Source organism: Acipenser ruthenus, chromosome 1 (assembly GCF_902713425.1).
Source record: "Acipenser ruthenus chromosome 1, fAciRut3.2 maternal haplotype, whole genome shotgun sequence".
NCBI classification, from domain to species: Eukaryota; Metazoa; Chordata; class Actinopteri; order Acipenseriformes; family Acipenseridae; genus Acipenser; species Acipenser ruthenus.
The window spans coordinates 103,676,841-103,692,700 of NC_081189.1; the positions used below are offsets into that span (position 1 = coordinate 103,676,841).

Below are 15,860 nucleotides of genomic sequence, written 5' to 3' on the forward strand. Positions count from 1 at the left end.
GTTAATCTTTTGGTGCTGGACTTGACACATTTAACTTTCTCTTGTAACTTTTATTTGATAGGCCTAATAATGAGTAACATAAATGTACAATGTTGAATAAACAATAAGTGATGAATAATTTGTATTTAAATTTGAGATAAAAAAAAAAATCTTTGTTTACAGTATAAATACTTTTTCAAACTTTTCTAACCAAGCCCCCATTTTATAATATAATATTGTTTTTTTTTGGTTAATTGAGACACATTTTTGTTCCAGAGTATTAACACTAAATGGCCATTAAAAACATTTTAGTTTTATTGTGCAGTACACAATCCAGTATCTAGATGACTATTACTCACACCACTGCTGTACATGGATTCAGTAAGAAATGTTTTTTTGTTGTTGTTGTTTTCACATTCAGTAACAGGATTTAGATGTTATTTAGGGTTTTAAAGCAGGCAAAGTTAGGTGCTTACTGTGATTTCTGTACTTACAATGCGTCACTTACCCAGCCCAAAATATCAGCAACCAGATCCCCCCTCCATTAGTCCAGTAACTTGACATTGTATTGTACCCTTTTACATGAATATATTAGAAATTCCTGTCCCAATAACTATAACATGGTAGGAGTCAGCAAGGTGAATTTGAAGTCAGTCCATAACAAATAATACCAGGTTCTAGATTAAAAGGTAGAAACAGTGTCAACAAATTTGCATCATTATTTGTCATGCATGCTCTGAATTGTTGTAAAGTTTCATATTCAGTCTTACAATCTAGTACTCAAATTCTTGTAAATGTACTCTTGTAAATGTAAACTATTCTTGCATGCAAAAGGCAGGATAAGGATAAAGGAACAAAACAGGCATTTATTATACACTGGATATCTTGTTCCGTGAGAAAACTGAACAAAGATCACCATGGCAACAAAAGTACACCCCTCAATAAAAAACTGATTAAAAAAGACTGCAAAATGTTTAATAAAAGAACCATTAGCAATTTATTTGCATTACAAAAAATGACTACAATATATATTTTTAGAGTACTTCAAATAAAATTCTATGCACTCGCTGAACAGTACATAAATACATAAAAATAAATCCAAAAAGGTACAAAACTAACTATTCTAGTTCTTTCTAAAGAATGGTAGAGTCTTACAGACTCAGATTTGCTGTGTAGTGAACATTTGATTCCATAGCCTTAATGGTGATTTTGTTTTCCTCTGAAAAAAAAAATTAATTAAAAAAAGTTACTGAAAAGTTTTTGTTTTTTTTTTAAATAAAAAAAAATCTGAAGCACATTACATTTAACATAAAGATGTTGAAATAGTAAATACTAATTTACCTTATAAATGCCACCCCAGGAGAGATCCATTACTACCTCCATGAACTGGGTAAACAGGATAACAGGTGTGATGAAAGACCACACAGGCCACAGAGCAATGTTAAAACTGAAATGAAAATACATTAACATTTTAATAAACTTCCATTAATTGTCAAATACACACTTTTAAATCAGTAAATATTGTTTATTGATGAAATTCTGATTACCAAAATGTATTAAAAACTGTCCACTAAGAAGTGTGTATCATAAATGCACCATGAAAAAAAAACATGTGAAATGTGGCTGGTGTTATATATGGGTTATAGTTCATTATAACAGTTAATGTTGCATTCTGGTTTAAACAAGGGAACATGGGATAGGTACCGTAAAGTGTGACGGAACAGGACTTTACGTGAGATAGCATTGCATGAAGGGATACGACAGTAGGTAGGAGTTTTGCCTCCATTTGTGGAGTGTTAATAAACAGCACAACATTAAAAGCTAGTGTCTGACTTGTTTGTCAAACACAACAGCTGGTGTTTATTATTATGATTCCTGGCTTCTACATGGAGGATAAGGTAGATCTGAGGCCAGGAATATGTGTGCCAGGGCGATAAGAAATTTCTCATTCGTTGCCAAGTTAAATGTACCTTCACTCCACCACAGACCAGTTAATCGCCTAGCTTCAAAAACTACAGTCTTTGGAAAGGTCTTCACAGGTCAGTGTGGCTCAAAGAGCCCAATTCAAAATGATATACTGTATATCTCACATTACATGAAATACTAACAACATTGTTTGTAGGGTAGCACTGTCATTAAGAATAATTTGGGGAAACTAACAATTAAAAAAAGGGAGGACAGAAGCAACATCATTTCCTTAATGGATTATTCTGGTGTGCTAGTATGAAAATATGCTTTTCATTATTAAACTATCATTTTTTTGTTTTGTTTACACCATATAATACAGTAAAGAAATCTCAGAAGTAAGATACATCCGGCATCCCAGCAAATTAACTTATAAGAATGTTTTATTATGTTACAACAATGAATACAAATATAAAATTCCCATCACTCTTCAGCAACAGCTACTAGTCAGGCAGAGAGAAGCCAGGCCGAGCCTCACATTTGTTTTGCAGGTGTAAGAAGGTGATTGGCTTGACAGTCGAGACAGGGGTTATCTGTTCATCTTCAGTCCTCCAAATCAGTAGGTGGTGTGCAAATTCCAGTTGGGTATTTCCCATTATAAGGAATCCCTTTATGCCAGCATTTTTAAGTTGGTATAGTCAGAGCTCCCATTTGTCCCATAATACCATTTCAATTGTACTTTCTCATTGTAAGAGAGTAACATAGGGAGTGACATGGTGGCAAGGAAGATGAAAACATATACTGCTATTTATATCAAACCACTAGAGACAATGGATCTATTGTATGATGTGCATATATCACAATGGTGGGTTACTCACATCACAGTTCCCCATTGCACCATAATCATATTGACTTTCTTACTACAGTAGTCTCTGGCTAAGAGAACAAACACTCCTCGGGAAGCAAGCAAAGTGTTTGCTTAGCCAAAGTGCTCTCTAAGGTGGAGTTGACCACTAGACACAATAAATAAATAAATATGTTTTACTTGCCATGACGCACGTGCATCAACATTTTTAAAAGAAATAAAGGCAGTGCCTAACCAAATGTGTTTTTACATTCATTTCCAAGATTTCATGGTCTTTTGTTCAAATTCATGATTTTCACGATTTCCGTGACCTCTGTTACAAAACCGTATCCTTAATGATGAGTTATCAGGTTATACAACAGTACTGTATCAGTTGTGAACAAACTGCTAGCGGTGCCAAAAAGGCGTTCCTTTAGGCGGAGCATTTACAATAGGAACAATCTATTTCACCACAAGAGTGTTCACTCAGGCAAAGTGTTCTCCATCCTGGCTGCATCAGCTTTGGCTGAACCCTCCAGATTATACAGACAAGAGGACTGATACCTTCCTGAAGAAGTACTACACCACATCTACCTGCAGCATACACATTAATAACTATCAGGTGTATGCCACTAATCAACACAAGCTGTGGAGTCAGCTGTCTGTCATCCTGCAGACATCTGCCCCGTAAAACACAGAACTGGCCTTGCATGTGATACCATCGACACCAACACCAGGGCTGTGGTGAATATTGTTGCTGTGAGGAGGTGCCTTCAGATGAAGTCTTCTACACTCAGCAGACACGCAAGCCAAGCTGCTGGAGTTACCCTTTCACGATGATCTCTTTGCCACTGGTCTGAAGGATTTCCTGTCCCATATGAAGGAGGCGAGACAGGCTAAGATCCTGCTCGACAGCTGAGAGAGGCACATCCTCCAACAGGGAGTTTTACAGCAGGCAGATGTCTTCATGCATCAGCCGATTCATTCACATTTTGGAAGGCAAATCCGCTTTCAGTGTGGCCAAGGAACCAGGTCATAAAGATCCTCCCGTGGTGATAATAAATAGTAGGACAACCCTCAACAAGGAAAAAGCATCTCTCTCATCTTCCTGGGAGCCCAGTTCAATAATCTCAGGAAGAGTGGGTGACCATAATCCGTCAGCTGGCGGGTCACTTCAAAATAGCACAATTATTTCAGCAGTTTCTGGGGCACATGACAGCAGCAGTCTCCTTGGTAAGGGACGCACAGACATGAACCCAATGTGATGCTACTAGCAATGGAAGCTCACATGGGACATATGGCACAGCGTGCAAAAGGCAAAATAAACACTACAAAAAACTATCAAACAAAAGGTGCTGTGAAGATGGCTCATGCTACTCCAGATGAATCTACCTTTAATTTTAGTCTCTAAACACATACCGGTATTTGTAATGTAATGAAACTTAATGTGAGGACATTGCCCTTCACAAGCTCTTTTATGTTTTAATGTTTTTATACTGTTTTAATGTCCAAAATGTACATTTCATTTGTAAAACCGAAAGTCCACGGTAAACCACGACGATTAATACATTAATAGTTGAAGTAATCATACAGGCAAACTTCAACGAAACACTCACACATGCGCATATCTCAAAGTTTTGCAAAATTCTGCAAGGGGCAAAATTCGGCACGACACTGGCACCCCATTGGCAGGTACGGAGTAGTGATTGTCGACTAAGATCAGCCCCACGCACCGGTGAATGCTGCTGTTCACTCTATTTGTTCAATAAAAGAGCTATCTATTTTGGAAGATAAAAGTTGTACGCTTGGATTCTTACCACTGCTGCTACAATATATAATATACAGTATATAGATTTAAGCGGGGTCCGTTTCTGTCTGCAGTATGATACAGGTCATACTTGCAAAGGAAATGACTCATATAGTAATTAATGTTTTAATTTTCTTTGTGATGCAATCCTAGTTTTCTACACCTAGCTTGATTCATGGGCTTTCAGCGATCCTGAATTTCTAAGTATGACAATATAATCTATATATACAGACGTGCTCAAATATATATAGACCCCTCCACAAAAAACGAAGAATGCACAATTTTCTCTGAAATAACTTGAAACTGACAAAAGTAATTGGCATCCACCATTGTTTATTCCATATTTAATAGAAATCAGACTTTGCTTTTGATTTTTTATTCAACATAATATTGTAAATAAGAAAACAAATGAAAATGGCATGGACAAAAATGATGGGACCGCTAACCTAATATTTTGTTGCACAACCTTTAGAGGCAATCACTGCAATCAAACATTTTCTGTAGCTCTTAATGAGACTTCTGCACCTGTTAACAGGTAGTTTGGCCCACTCTTCCTGAGCAAACTGCTCCAGCTGTCTCAGGTTTGATGGGTGTCTTCTCCAGACTGCAAGTATCAGCTCTTTCCATAGATGTTCGATAGGATTCAGATCAGGACTCATAGAAGGCCACTTCAGAATAGTCCAATGTTTTGTTCTTATCCATTCTTGGGTGCTTTTAGCTGTGTGTTTTGGGTCATTATCCTGTTGGAGGACCCATGACCTGCGACTGAGACAGAGCTTTCTGACACTGGGCAGTACGTTTCGCTCCAGAATGCCTTGATAGTCTTGAGATTTCATTGTGCCCTGCACAGATTCAAGGCACCCTGTGCCAGGCGCAGCAAAGCAGCCCCAAAACATAACCGAGCCTCCTCCATGTTTCACTGTAGGTATGGTGTTCTTTTCTTTGAAAGCTTCATTTTTTCGTCTGTGAACATAGAGCTGATGTGACTTGCCAAAAAGCTCCAGTTTTGACTCATCTGTCCAAAGGACATTCTCCCAGAAGGATTGTGGCTTGCCAATATGCATTTTAGCAAATTCCAGTCTGGCTTTTTTATGTTTTTCTTTCAAAAGTGGAGTCCTCCTGGGTCTTCTTCCATGGAGGCCCACTTTCGCTCAAAAAGCGACGGATGGTGCGATCAGAAACTGACGTACCTTCACCTTGGAGTTCAGCTTGTATCTCTTTGGCAGTTATCCTTGGTTCTTTTTCTACCATTCGCACTATCCTTCTGTTCACTCTGGGGTCGATTTTCCTCTTGCGGCCGCGCAGGGAGGTTGGCTACAGTTCCATGGACCTTAAACTTCTTAATAATATTTGCAACTGTTGTCACAGGAACATCAAGCTGCTTGGAGATGGTCTTGTAGCCTTTACCTTTACCATGCTTGTCTATTATTTTCTTTCTGATCTCCTCAGACAACTCTCTCCTTTGCTTTCTCTGGTCCATGTTCAGTGTGGTGCACACAATGGTACCAAACAGCACAGTGACTACTTTTCTCCATTTAAATAGGCTGAATGACTGATTACAAGATTGGAGACATGTGTGATAGTAATTAAGGAAACTAATTAGTTTGAAATATCTCTATAATCCAATTATTTATTATCTTTTCTAAGGGGTACCAACAAATGTGTCCAGGCCATTTTAGAATATCTTTGTAGAATAAGCAATAATTCATCTCTTTTCACAGCTTCTTTGCTTTATTCATGACATACCAAAGGCATGCAAGTATACATGATAAAATAGCTTTTAATTTCATCACTTTTCAGGAGGAATGAAGCATTATTTCAATGAGCTGTAAGGGTACCAACAAATTTGAGCACGTCTGTATATATATAATAGTAGGTGAGTAATAAACTGACTCTGTTGTGATTTAGCAGTTGGTTCAAACAATTTAACAGCAAATGCTGGAGTTTTTCTGTATAATTCTGTGCAAATAAATATAAAACTATAAAGATGGGGCAACAATATTAATCCACAAATAGGACAACAGGTTTATGTTTATATATATATATATATATATATATATATATATATATAAAGAGAGAGAGAGAGAGAGAGAAGAGGAGAAAGAGAGAGCGAGAGAGACATTCTTGGACTTTTATGTGTACTTTAAATCAACTCTCAAGACCCACCTGTTCTCTCTCGCTTTTAAGCCCTATGCTCTTTAAGCCCTATATCTGATATTAGCTGCTGTGTTGTTACTATTTCATGTATTATGTTACTATCATGTATTATGCACTTTCCATATGTATTTAATGTATTATGGGTTTTTTTTTTACTGTATATTGTATTATGCATTTCTCTGTATTTAAAGGACTATTGATTTTCTTGTTGTTACTGCATCTTGTAAAGTGCTTTGTGATGGTGGTCCACTATGAAAGGCGCTATATAAAATAAAGATTGATTGATTGATTTGACTAGCATCTTAAATATAATAAGAACATCATGGCTCAAAAGACCTTCAGCCATGTTTTTTCCTGCTCTTGTATATTGCCATTTTAGCCTGCCTAGTTGATCAATAGACTTATTTATTTTTGTAAAATGAAAACCAAAAATCAATACAGTTTCATACAGTTAAAATCCTTAAAAAGTGCTTGTAAAAGGGTGCAGGATGCAAAACAATGAAAAACAGTTTATCTTTGGGTACAGAACGAACAGGAATCAGACATTCCACCAGCAGCACTGTTGCAGGTCCAACAGGTGGCACAGCTGTGTGACTCTGGCTCTTACCAGCAGCTGAGTGTAATCAGGGAGGCTGGAGACAGCAGAATCCAGGCTTGAGTTGTAAACAATGGGCATCTCCAGAAACCGGTGCAGGGTGAGGGAATACTCCTCTGGCTGCGCCCTCAGCAGGCTCTGGGCTCCTAGCATGCTCCGGTAGAAACTGGGCAGCTTTGATGTATTCAGCCTGGTGGTGTCCAGCAGAAACAAGCTCATATCCAGCTGGAGTGCCCCCACCTCTCTCTGCAGGACCCAGGCCAGCGGTCTCCAGGGCAGGGTGTCCGGACCAAACAGCAACTTTTGTACTGACTGCAGACGGAATGCGGCAGTCCGACTGCCAATGTCAATCAACCCTTTCCCCATCTCCTCTTTGGGCAGGTGCAACACGCCCTGCCTCAGCCAATGCAGTCCATCCCAGAAAAAGTCCAAAATCACCCTCTGCACCTCTGCCATCAGTCCTTTTTGGCAGCTCCAAACATGCCAGCCTGTGCCACAGTGTGGAGGCCACCAGGTTGTTACTTATAAGAGCCCTTCCTCTGTATGACAGCTTTGGGAGCAGCCAGCGCCACCTGGATAAATGCTAAAATGGTGTTTAAAACAATAAAACTGGTCTAATCTAGCTAGGGAGAGGTTGTTAGCCCTAATCTGCATCCATGTATGCTGCCTTTTATCACCATTAAAATTCCTCTACACATACACTAACTCCCACTTCTCCACAATCCTGCGCATCTCCCTGGCAGACTGGGAGTGGGGCTCCATGTGGTTCCTGTCTAACTTATCATTTGTAGTGTAATTAAAATCCCCTTCAAGAAAAAGAACATCTTCAGAGTTAAAACTGGACATTGTAGTATTTAAAGTTGATAAAAACTCCACTCTCTCCCGTCTATCTGTAGGCAAATAAAAACATTAATAAAACAGTTTTTTTGTTCTACTATAGCTTTCACTACAAGCAGCCGTCCCTGAATAATTTCATCTACGATGAAAGAATGGGGCTTAAAACCTTCTGAAAATAAAAACACTATTCATGCACTCAAAGAAGAGCCGTGGCTAAAAATAACATCCCCCTTCCGCTCGGTCTGATTATTCAAATCACTGTGTGTTTCTTGTAAGAAGGCAACATCAGTGTGTTTTTGTTTTAAATATTCAAACACGGCAGCTCTTTTATTTATGTCTCTGCACCCGTTAATATTCAAACTGCCTAATTTTAGTTCACCTATTAAAATTAGAAGGGGAGAAAAAGAACAGAAAAAAAAACAGAAAAACAGAGATAAAGATTAAAATTTGATTCATCCATTTAAATTTCTGTTTTTGAACTACACCTTATCTTATTTAAAATGTTCTTAATCCTCCATCTCTCCTGATCGCTAAAGTTTTCGATGCCCGAGTCTTTCTTCATAAAATGTTATATCAGGGAAATGGTGTTCAAAAGCCACATTCCTTTTACCTTTTGTTTTCTCTAAAAAATCCTTAATTCTCTGAGTCTGTACCCTCCCCCAAAATCCTGACCCGCCACCGAAGCGACAGAAGAATCTGTAAACTCCCCCATGCCATCGCTATCATCAGACCAGGAGGAATCCTTGTTCAGTCTTTTCATTTTCATTTAAAGTAGGAGGCTTGAAATCCTAAGTAGAAGGCAGGGGAGTAGGGGGGTCCTCCAGCCAGCAGGGGCGTAGAGGGCAATGCCCCCCACAAAAAACAAATTTAAGGGTTTTGCAGGGGTCTAAAACTGAATATCCTGGGTCTAAATATGTGCCTAATAGGGACCCAAAATTCAAAATAAGTATAACTTTGTTATTTTTTTATGATTTTAGGCATCCAGATTTAAAGAGATTTACAAGTAAATGTTACTTATGTGTCTATGAAAAGTAATTACACAATAATGTATCTATATAAAGTAAAGTCCACATATTTAAGCAAACTGTTCAGTTTTGCAATAATTTATTACACACAAAAAAAGTGGTGAAAGAAAGACAGAACCAGACCCCAAAGAAACAGAGACATTATATTTCAGGCACAAAAACAAACAGTCACACTATATAGATACCATAATACCAAGTGAGCCAGAAGAGAAAAATATGAAGCAATTTCTAAATTAAAGACATAAGATAAGAAGCAGTATTAATTGGTAGTAAATTTGAATACAGGAAAGGTAAGCCATAAGCTGTGTTTTGTTTTCTATTTTTTCATGTATTCCATTTTTTCTTTTGCATTTTATACAAAGAAAAAAAACCAAAAACAGGACCCATTTTAAGTTTGTAAAAATATTCATGGAACCAACCAGTCCTAATATTTATTTTTAGTCTTCCAAGATGATGAGTATACATACTTTCCCATGGCACTGTTTCTCATTAACTACCGAGTCTGAGAATGTGCAAGTGCATTAATAAATACATTTTAAAAAATGTGCTTGCAAGAACTGCGATTTCGAACACTGTTTATTTTACTTTTCAGAAGTTCGTTTCTGTTGCATTTTCTGTAAACAATGCAATTTCAACAGTAAGTTGAATTTTTTTTATATTTTTTCAATTTTGTAAACTGTTACTTCATTAAAATAAATACTAATAACAATAAATAATGTATTGGCATTTACTTGAACAACATGGTTTGTCCAGTACATAAATATCAAGTAGTATGTATATGAAACTGAAAAACACGGAAATTACTTCTCAAATGGGAAAGAGTAATGTTGAAACGGAAAAACATTTTGGTCTACAAATTACATTTATACACACAACTGGTTTTGGATATTTCTTATTCATTTTATTAATACAGATTAGCACAAACAGACATACCACTTCCTTAGGAGATTAGCTTGAGCTACTATAGAAAATCTGGAGTAGCTTCCCTTTTTGGCTGGTGCTTGCAGTCTGCCACAAAACACTGCAATACATGGCTTACTAGCTTTATTATGTATTAAATTAATGTTTATGTAGGACCCTGGAAAAGGGTAAAAGTTACTAACGTAGATTGTATACACTTGTGACAGAAAGACAATGATTCTTGGTGGTAAATCTCCCTCCCGACCTGTGAGGGCGCTAAGTAACGATAACAGAGTATCCTGGACTACTTGGCCTGACATTTCATTTCCAGAGTTAAAAGGAAGTTGGTCATTTGGAAAATGGGTGGTGCTTCGGTACACTAACTCATCGACCCTGAAGGGAAATGATGTGGCAGCCGCGGATTGGAGGAGTGGCTGCAATTGTTTACCAAGGGGTCATGAGTGATGGTATAAATAGGGGTCGATGCGATGTAATCTGTTCCTTCATTTTGGTTTATGAAAAGTGACCCGGAAGGATCTGTGTTTTGTATATCCGTATCGTGAGTGTTTGTTTGTTCTGTCTATTTGTTGCCAACACAAACCCGGATCAACTCTGCACTTGCATTTGCACCACTAGCACTAATGCATGCACTAAACAGACTTGTGTATGTGTTTTGTGTGGGTGTACAGTATAATAAAAATGGGACTATTATTTTGGGACAAACCCAGGGATTACAAATTAAGTAATACAAACCCTGTATTACTTAACATCATTTATTGTTTACTGTTTGTTTTGCCGTCAGGCACTGGACATAAAAATATCATTAAACATAACTTTGCACCTGGATTATAATTGTCTGTCTGTTCATTGATCAACTGCACACTATCAACCACTTTGCCACAACACTCTATTTAAAGACTTCAAATGCACTGTTGTAGCTGAATTTTGGCAGAACATGTCGCCATGAGAGGCACTCAGATTGGTGAGCCAGCTATACAGCTGGTGAGCATGTAGGGGTAAAAAGTTTCAAAGTGAAAGCAAGCACAGAGTTAACCCATTCATGAATGCCTACATTTTTATACTGTGTATCTATGTTTGCACCATGCCTTTTAGCACTCTAAAGACCAGGACACACCCAAGCTTCATGTCGCATCACTTTTTTTAAAAATTATTATTATTATTATTTTTTTTTAACGCCCAGTAGACAGCACCACACCAGCATGTCTATAGCCAGGCATCAATTCCCTTTCCCAGGTAAAAAAAAAGTACTTTCTAGCATAACATTTAGCGCGAAAAATACCCTCCTTCCCCCCACTGTTGCTCTTACCTAATATACAAAGAAAATATGGCTGTGTTGGGAAGACATGGAAAGTGTGACGTCAACAGAAGAGGAGAAGGAAAGAGAGATTAGTACTGTACATAAATTTGAACGTACATTTCCATTCGAAATTCTTAAAAATATAACTTTAGTCTTTTAAAATAAAGAACCTTTATCTTCAATCATACCGTGCAATCACAGTATGTGTTTATGCATATTTGTACGTGAGTGTGATCGTTTTATCTGTATATACATGTGTGTAAACAGTCAATAATATTACTAGACCACAGTTTTACAGCAACTGATTATGCAGCAAAAGATCTCACCAGTACATCTTGTAGCTCATATAGTGATATTTTGGATATATAGACTGAATCAGCAAAACAAAGCACATAAAAATAAAACAGTCATATTAATTAATTGTTTCCTGAATTAACTGTATATATGCTAGGTTTCAGATAGATCTTCTAAGTCACTGCATAAGGCATTTTACAATGCTATAACATATACTCACTGTATTTCATACACTTTGAGTAAAAAAGATGATCTTACATAGAAAACGTAGGTTGTTTGTTTTAATTTTTTTAAAATACAATTTCATAGCTGTAAGGTTTCAGACTCAGGTTTATGATTTTATAGTTCAGCCTTCATCACCAACATCACTTGTAAGCTCGAAACTGATTGGTCCATCGCAATTCACGGTGTCCATGGAAACATAACTTGGGGAAACAAAATGCCCTCAGAGAAGGAATGTTTTACTCAACTTTCAGTACTGTGCAAAAGTTTTAGGCAGGTGTGAAAAAATGCTGTAAAGTAAGAATGCTTTCAAAAATAGACATGTTAATAGTTTATATTTATCAATTAACAAAATGCAAAGTGAGAGAACAGAAGAAAAATCTACATCAAATCAATATTTGGTGTGACCACCCTTTGCCTTCAAAACAGCATCAATTCTTCTAGGTACACTTGCACACAGTTTTTGAAGGAGAACTAACCACAGTTCTTCTGTGGATTTAGGCAGCCTCAGTTGCTTCTCTCTCTTCATGTAATCCCAGACAGACTCGATGATGTTGAGATCAGGGCTCTGTGGGGGCCATACCATCACTTCCAGGACTCCTTGTTCTTCTTTACGCTGAAGATAGTTCTTAATGACTTTCGCTGTATGTTTGGGGTCGTTGTCATGCTGCAGAATAAATTTGGGGCCAATCAGATGCCTCCCTGATGGTATTGCATGATGGATAAGTATCTGCCTGTACTTCTCAGCATTGAGGAGACCATTAATTCTGACCAAATCCCCAACTCCATTTGCAGAAACGCAGCCCCGAACTTGCAAGGAACCTCCACCATGCTTCACTGTTGCCTGCCTCATTTGTGTACCGCTCTCCAACCTTCGGCGAACAAACTGCCTTCTGCTACAGCCAAATATTTCAAATTTTGACTCATCAGTCCAGAGCACCTGCTGCCATTTTTCTGCACCCCAGTTCCTGTGTTTTCGTGCATAGTTGAGTGGCTTGGCCTTGTTTCCACATTGGAGGTATGGCTTTTTGGCCGCAAGTCTTCCATGAAGGCCACTTCTGACCAGACTTCTCCGGACAGTAGATGGGTGTACCAGAGTCCCACTGTTTTCTGCTAATTCTGAGCTGATGGCACTGCTGGACATCTTCCGATTGCGAAGGGAAGTAAGCATGATGTGTCTTTCATCTGCTGCAGTAAGTTTCCTTGGCCGACCACTGCGTCTACGGTCCTCAACGTTGCCCGTTTCTTTGTGCTTCTTCAAAAGAGCTTGGACAGCACATCTGGAAACCCCTGTCTGCCTTGAAATTTCTGCCTGGGAGAGACCTTGCTGATGCAGTATAACTACCTTGTGTCTTGTTGCTGTGCTCAGTCTTGCCATGGTGTATGACGTTTGACAGTAAACTGTCTTCAGCAACCTCACCTTGTTAGCTGAGTTTGGCTGTTCCTCACCCAGTTTTATTCCTCCTACACAGCTGTTTCTGTTTCAGTTAATGATTGTGTTTCAACCTACATATTGAATTGATGATCATTAGCACCTGTTTGGTATAATTGTTTAATCATACACCTGACTATATGCCTACAAAATCCCTGACTTTGTGCAAGTGTACCTAGAAGAATTGATGCTGTTTTGAAGGCAAAGGGTGGTCACACCAAATATGGATTTGATGTAGATTTTTCCTCTGTTCACTCACTTTGCATTTAGTTAATTGATAAATATAATCTATTAACATGTCTATTTTTGAAAGCATTCTTACTTTACAGCATTTTTTCACACCTGCCTAAAACTTTTGCACAGTACTGTACATACGTAGTGAATTGTGGAAATTGCCATTGTTTTACTGGAAGAAAATAAACATTTTGAATACTATTCACTGGAACATACGAGCACTGTCAAAACTTTTTGAAATAGCTATTTTAGGCAGCTCATCTGGTGAAGCAGACGGCAATTTGGCCGGCTGGCGGCTGGAAATGAGAAGGCTGCTTGTTGTCTGCTCCAATAGAGCTGGCTCGGCAGCACTCTGTGGTCTGTTTACCCGCAGAGTTTGCTGGCTCTTGGGACTTTTCTATCTGCGGTAACAGAACTTTGATTTGTTCTTTTTTTGGCTACAGTTTTGTCAGCCTGACTGTTTGGCTGACTCTCAGCGGCCACTTTGCCACCCCCATCTGCCTGTGGTTTGGGCTGATGCACACCGTCCTCAGGAGCTGTGTGTCTCCGTTCAGCACTCAGGCCAGCCTCAGCCTCAGCCTCTCCCTGCTCGTTTTCCTTTTCTTGCTTGGGACAGGTTTTTGACAACGTGTCCCTCTTGATCCCGGATACAATCTACCCGTGCTTGGCCAATTCCCTGTCTAAAGTTTCATTTCTTAAAAACGGGAGGGCATTAGATAACTTTATCTTTCTTGTTGGAGCAGCAAGGGGTAGCACAGTTGTAAATGTACCTTTCAATACTATACCCTGTTCTACTAAACACTTACCAGTTTCGTGGTGGAAAGAAAGACCACAATAGCACTGTTCATTCGGGTGATCTAATGTTTTCACATTTTACAACCACCTCGACTGCCATCACACACATTTCCAGGGGGCAGAAATGCTCAGGGGCGATGATCTTAACTCCATGCCTACGGGTACGTTTTTCAAAACGAAGAATTTGGGGGATCTTTTCCCCATGAACTTGCCATTGTGAATTGGAAAGGCTGACAAAAGTCATCCCTCCTCTGAAAACAACACCCAGCACTTTAAAATAATCTTTAAAATAGTAAAAAGTAAAAAAGAAAATTAAACAAACAAACAAAGCACAGACCTTCCTCAGAGCAGCTCACGCTCACTCAGCAACTCCACCCACACACTCCCAGCATGCACCTTGAGACAGAGACAGAGAGAGAGAGAAAGAGAGAGATTTTTGGACTTTTACGTGTACTTTGACAAATTTTTTAAATACAGATACAAAAATAAGAGAGAGAGATTATCCAATAAGAAGAGCACTCTCATTATGATATATCAAAACTTTCCTCACAAATACCATCTTCGACAATACTGTAGATATATAGATAGATGGTCCATTTCCACACATTACAGTCAGACAAATAGATGCAGGGACAGACTATCAAAGTATTTTCTTTACTGCAGTTTAAAACCTTTTTTTTTTTTATTTTTGCACACATTGAATTAGAGCATTTAAGTCATGTGTATCTGATCTTGTTCCCGCCCCCCTCCCCCCCGCTGATATTTAAAACTCACCTGCCTGATGCTGCAATAAATACTGCAGTTGTGATGGGTGCTAGTGGTGGGTATTCATTGTCATAATCCCCAATGCTACAGAACCACTCCAGGTAGACTATGCAGAAGATGGCCAAAGATAAGCTTACCAACAGTAGCAAGCGTTCAACTTTAAACCACCAACTGTGCAAGAAAAAAAAGGATTTAAGCATATTTATTTAAAAAAAGATGTTACTGCATGAAATCTCTTTTTTTTTTACCTTAAACCTTATTTTCTCATCTGTTAAATGTACAATGCGCTGGATCTGAACAGCTTTTGGCTCAGCTAGCTTTTTTGACATGTTTTTAATTCATAGACTATACATACAGTATGGAAGAGCTCTAGGTCCATGCGAGAGAAAAAATAAAAACAACTTGAAATTTCAACTTTAAAAATTCCACATTCAACATTCTACATACCAGCTGGGTCTGGGGAAAAGCCGGAGGAGGCAGAACTCAGAACTCTTGCTTACAGCACTGCTGCCTGAAGCCTCAAATACTCATGCAGGGTTTTAATGAAGTCTAAAAACGGGCTTTTCTAGACTTCAATTACATGAGAGTAGATGTTAAAACTTCAAGCTGATTTGAACCCGGTTCTCGAGCAATCTAGGTAAAGTACCTTGCTCAAGGGTACAGCAGCAGTGTCCCCCACCTGGGATTGAACCCACGACCCTCTGGTCAAGAGTCCAGAGCCCTAACCACTACTCCACACTCCAATATCTGG

At 38.5% G+C, this 15,860-nt stretch overlaps 1 protein-coding gene across 2 annotated transcripts; it reads right to left on the minus strand.

Moving 5' to 3' along the window:
* Positions 1–1,050: 1,050 nt before the first annotated feature.
* LOC131697755 (transmembrane protein 128-like) lies at positions 1,051–15,404 on the minus strand. 2 transcript variants are annotated; one of them, XR_009307538.1, is made up of 5 exons: positions 15,119–15,275; positions 14,682–14,740; positions 11,377–11,398; positions 1,321–1,426; positions 1,051–1,198 (listed from the first exon to the last, which is right to left on the minus strand). XR_009307538.1 is itself a non-coding variant. In XM_058989268.1 (3 exons), exons 1-3 carry the CDS (start codon positions 15,307–15,309, stop codon positions 1,139–1,141), a joined length of 357 nt encoding a protein of 118 aa, XP_058845251.1. In that variant the 5' UTR covers positions 15,310–15,404; the 3' UTR covers positions 1,051–1,138. The 2 variants fall into 2 exon arrangements, 1 of the variants encoding a protein (XP_058845251.1); XM_058989268.1 differs by lacking the exons at positions 11,377–11,398; positions 14,682–14,740 and having other exon boundaries at positions 15,119–15,404.
* Positions 15,405–15,860: the final 456 nt, after the last annotated feature.

What these genes read in the sequence shown, in the direction of transcription:
- LOC131697755 (XM_058989268.1), bottom strand. Translation starts at nt 15,309, where the DNA reads ATGCTTAAATCCTTTTTTTTCTTGCACAGTTGGTGGTTTAAAGTTGAA. An exon ending in TTTATTGCAGCATCAGGCAG is followed by an intron (nt 1,427 to 15,118) that starts GTGAGTTTTAAA and finishes TTTTCATTTCAG; the next exon opens with TTTTAACATTGCTCTGTGGC. An exon ending in CCTGGGGTGGCATTTATAAG is followed by an intron (nt 1,199 to 1,320) that starts GTAAATTAGTAT and finishes TTTTTTTTTCAG; the next exon opens with AGGAAAACAAAATCACCATT.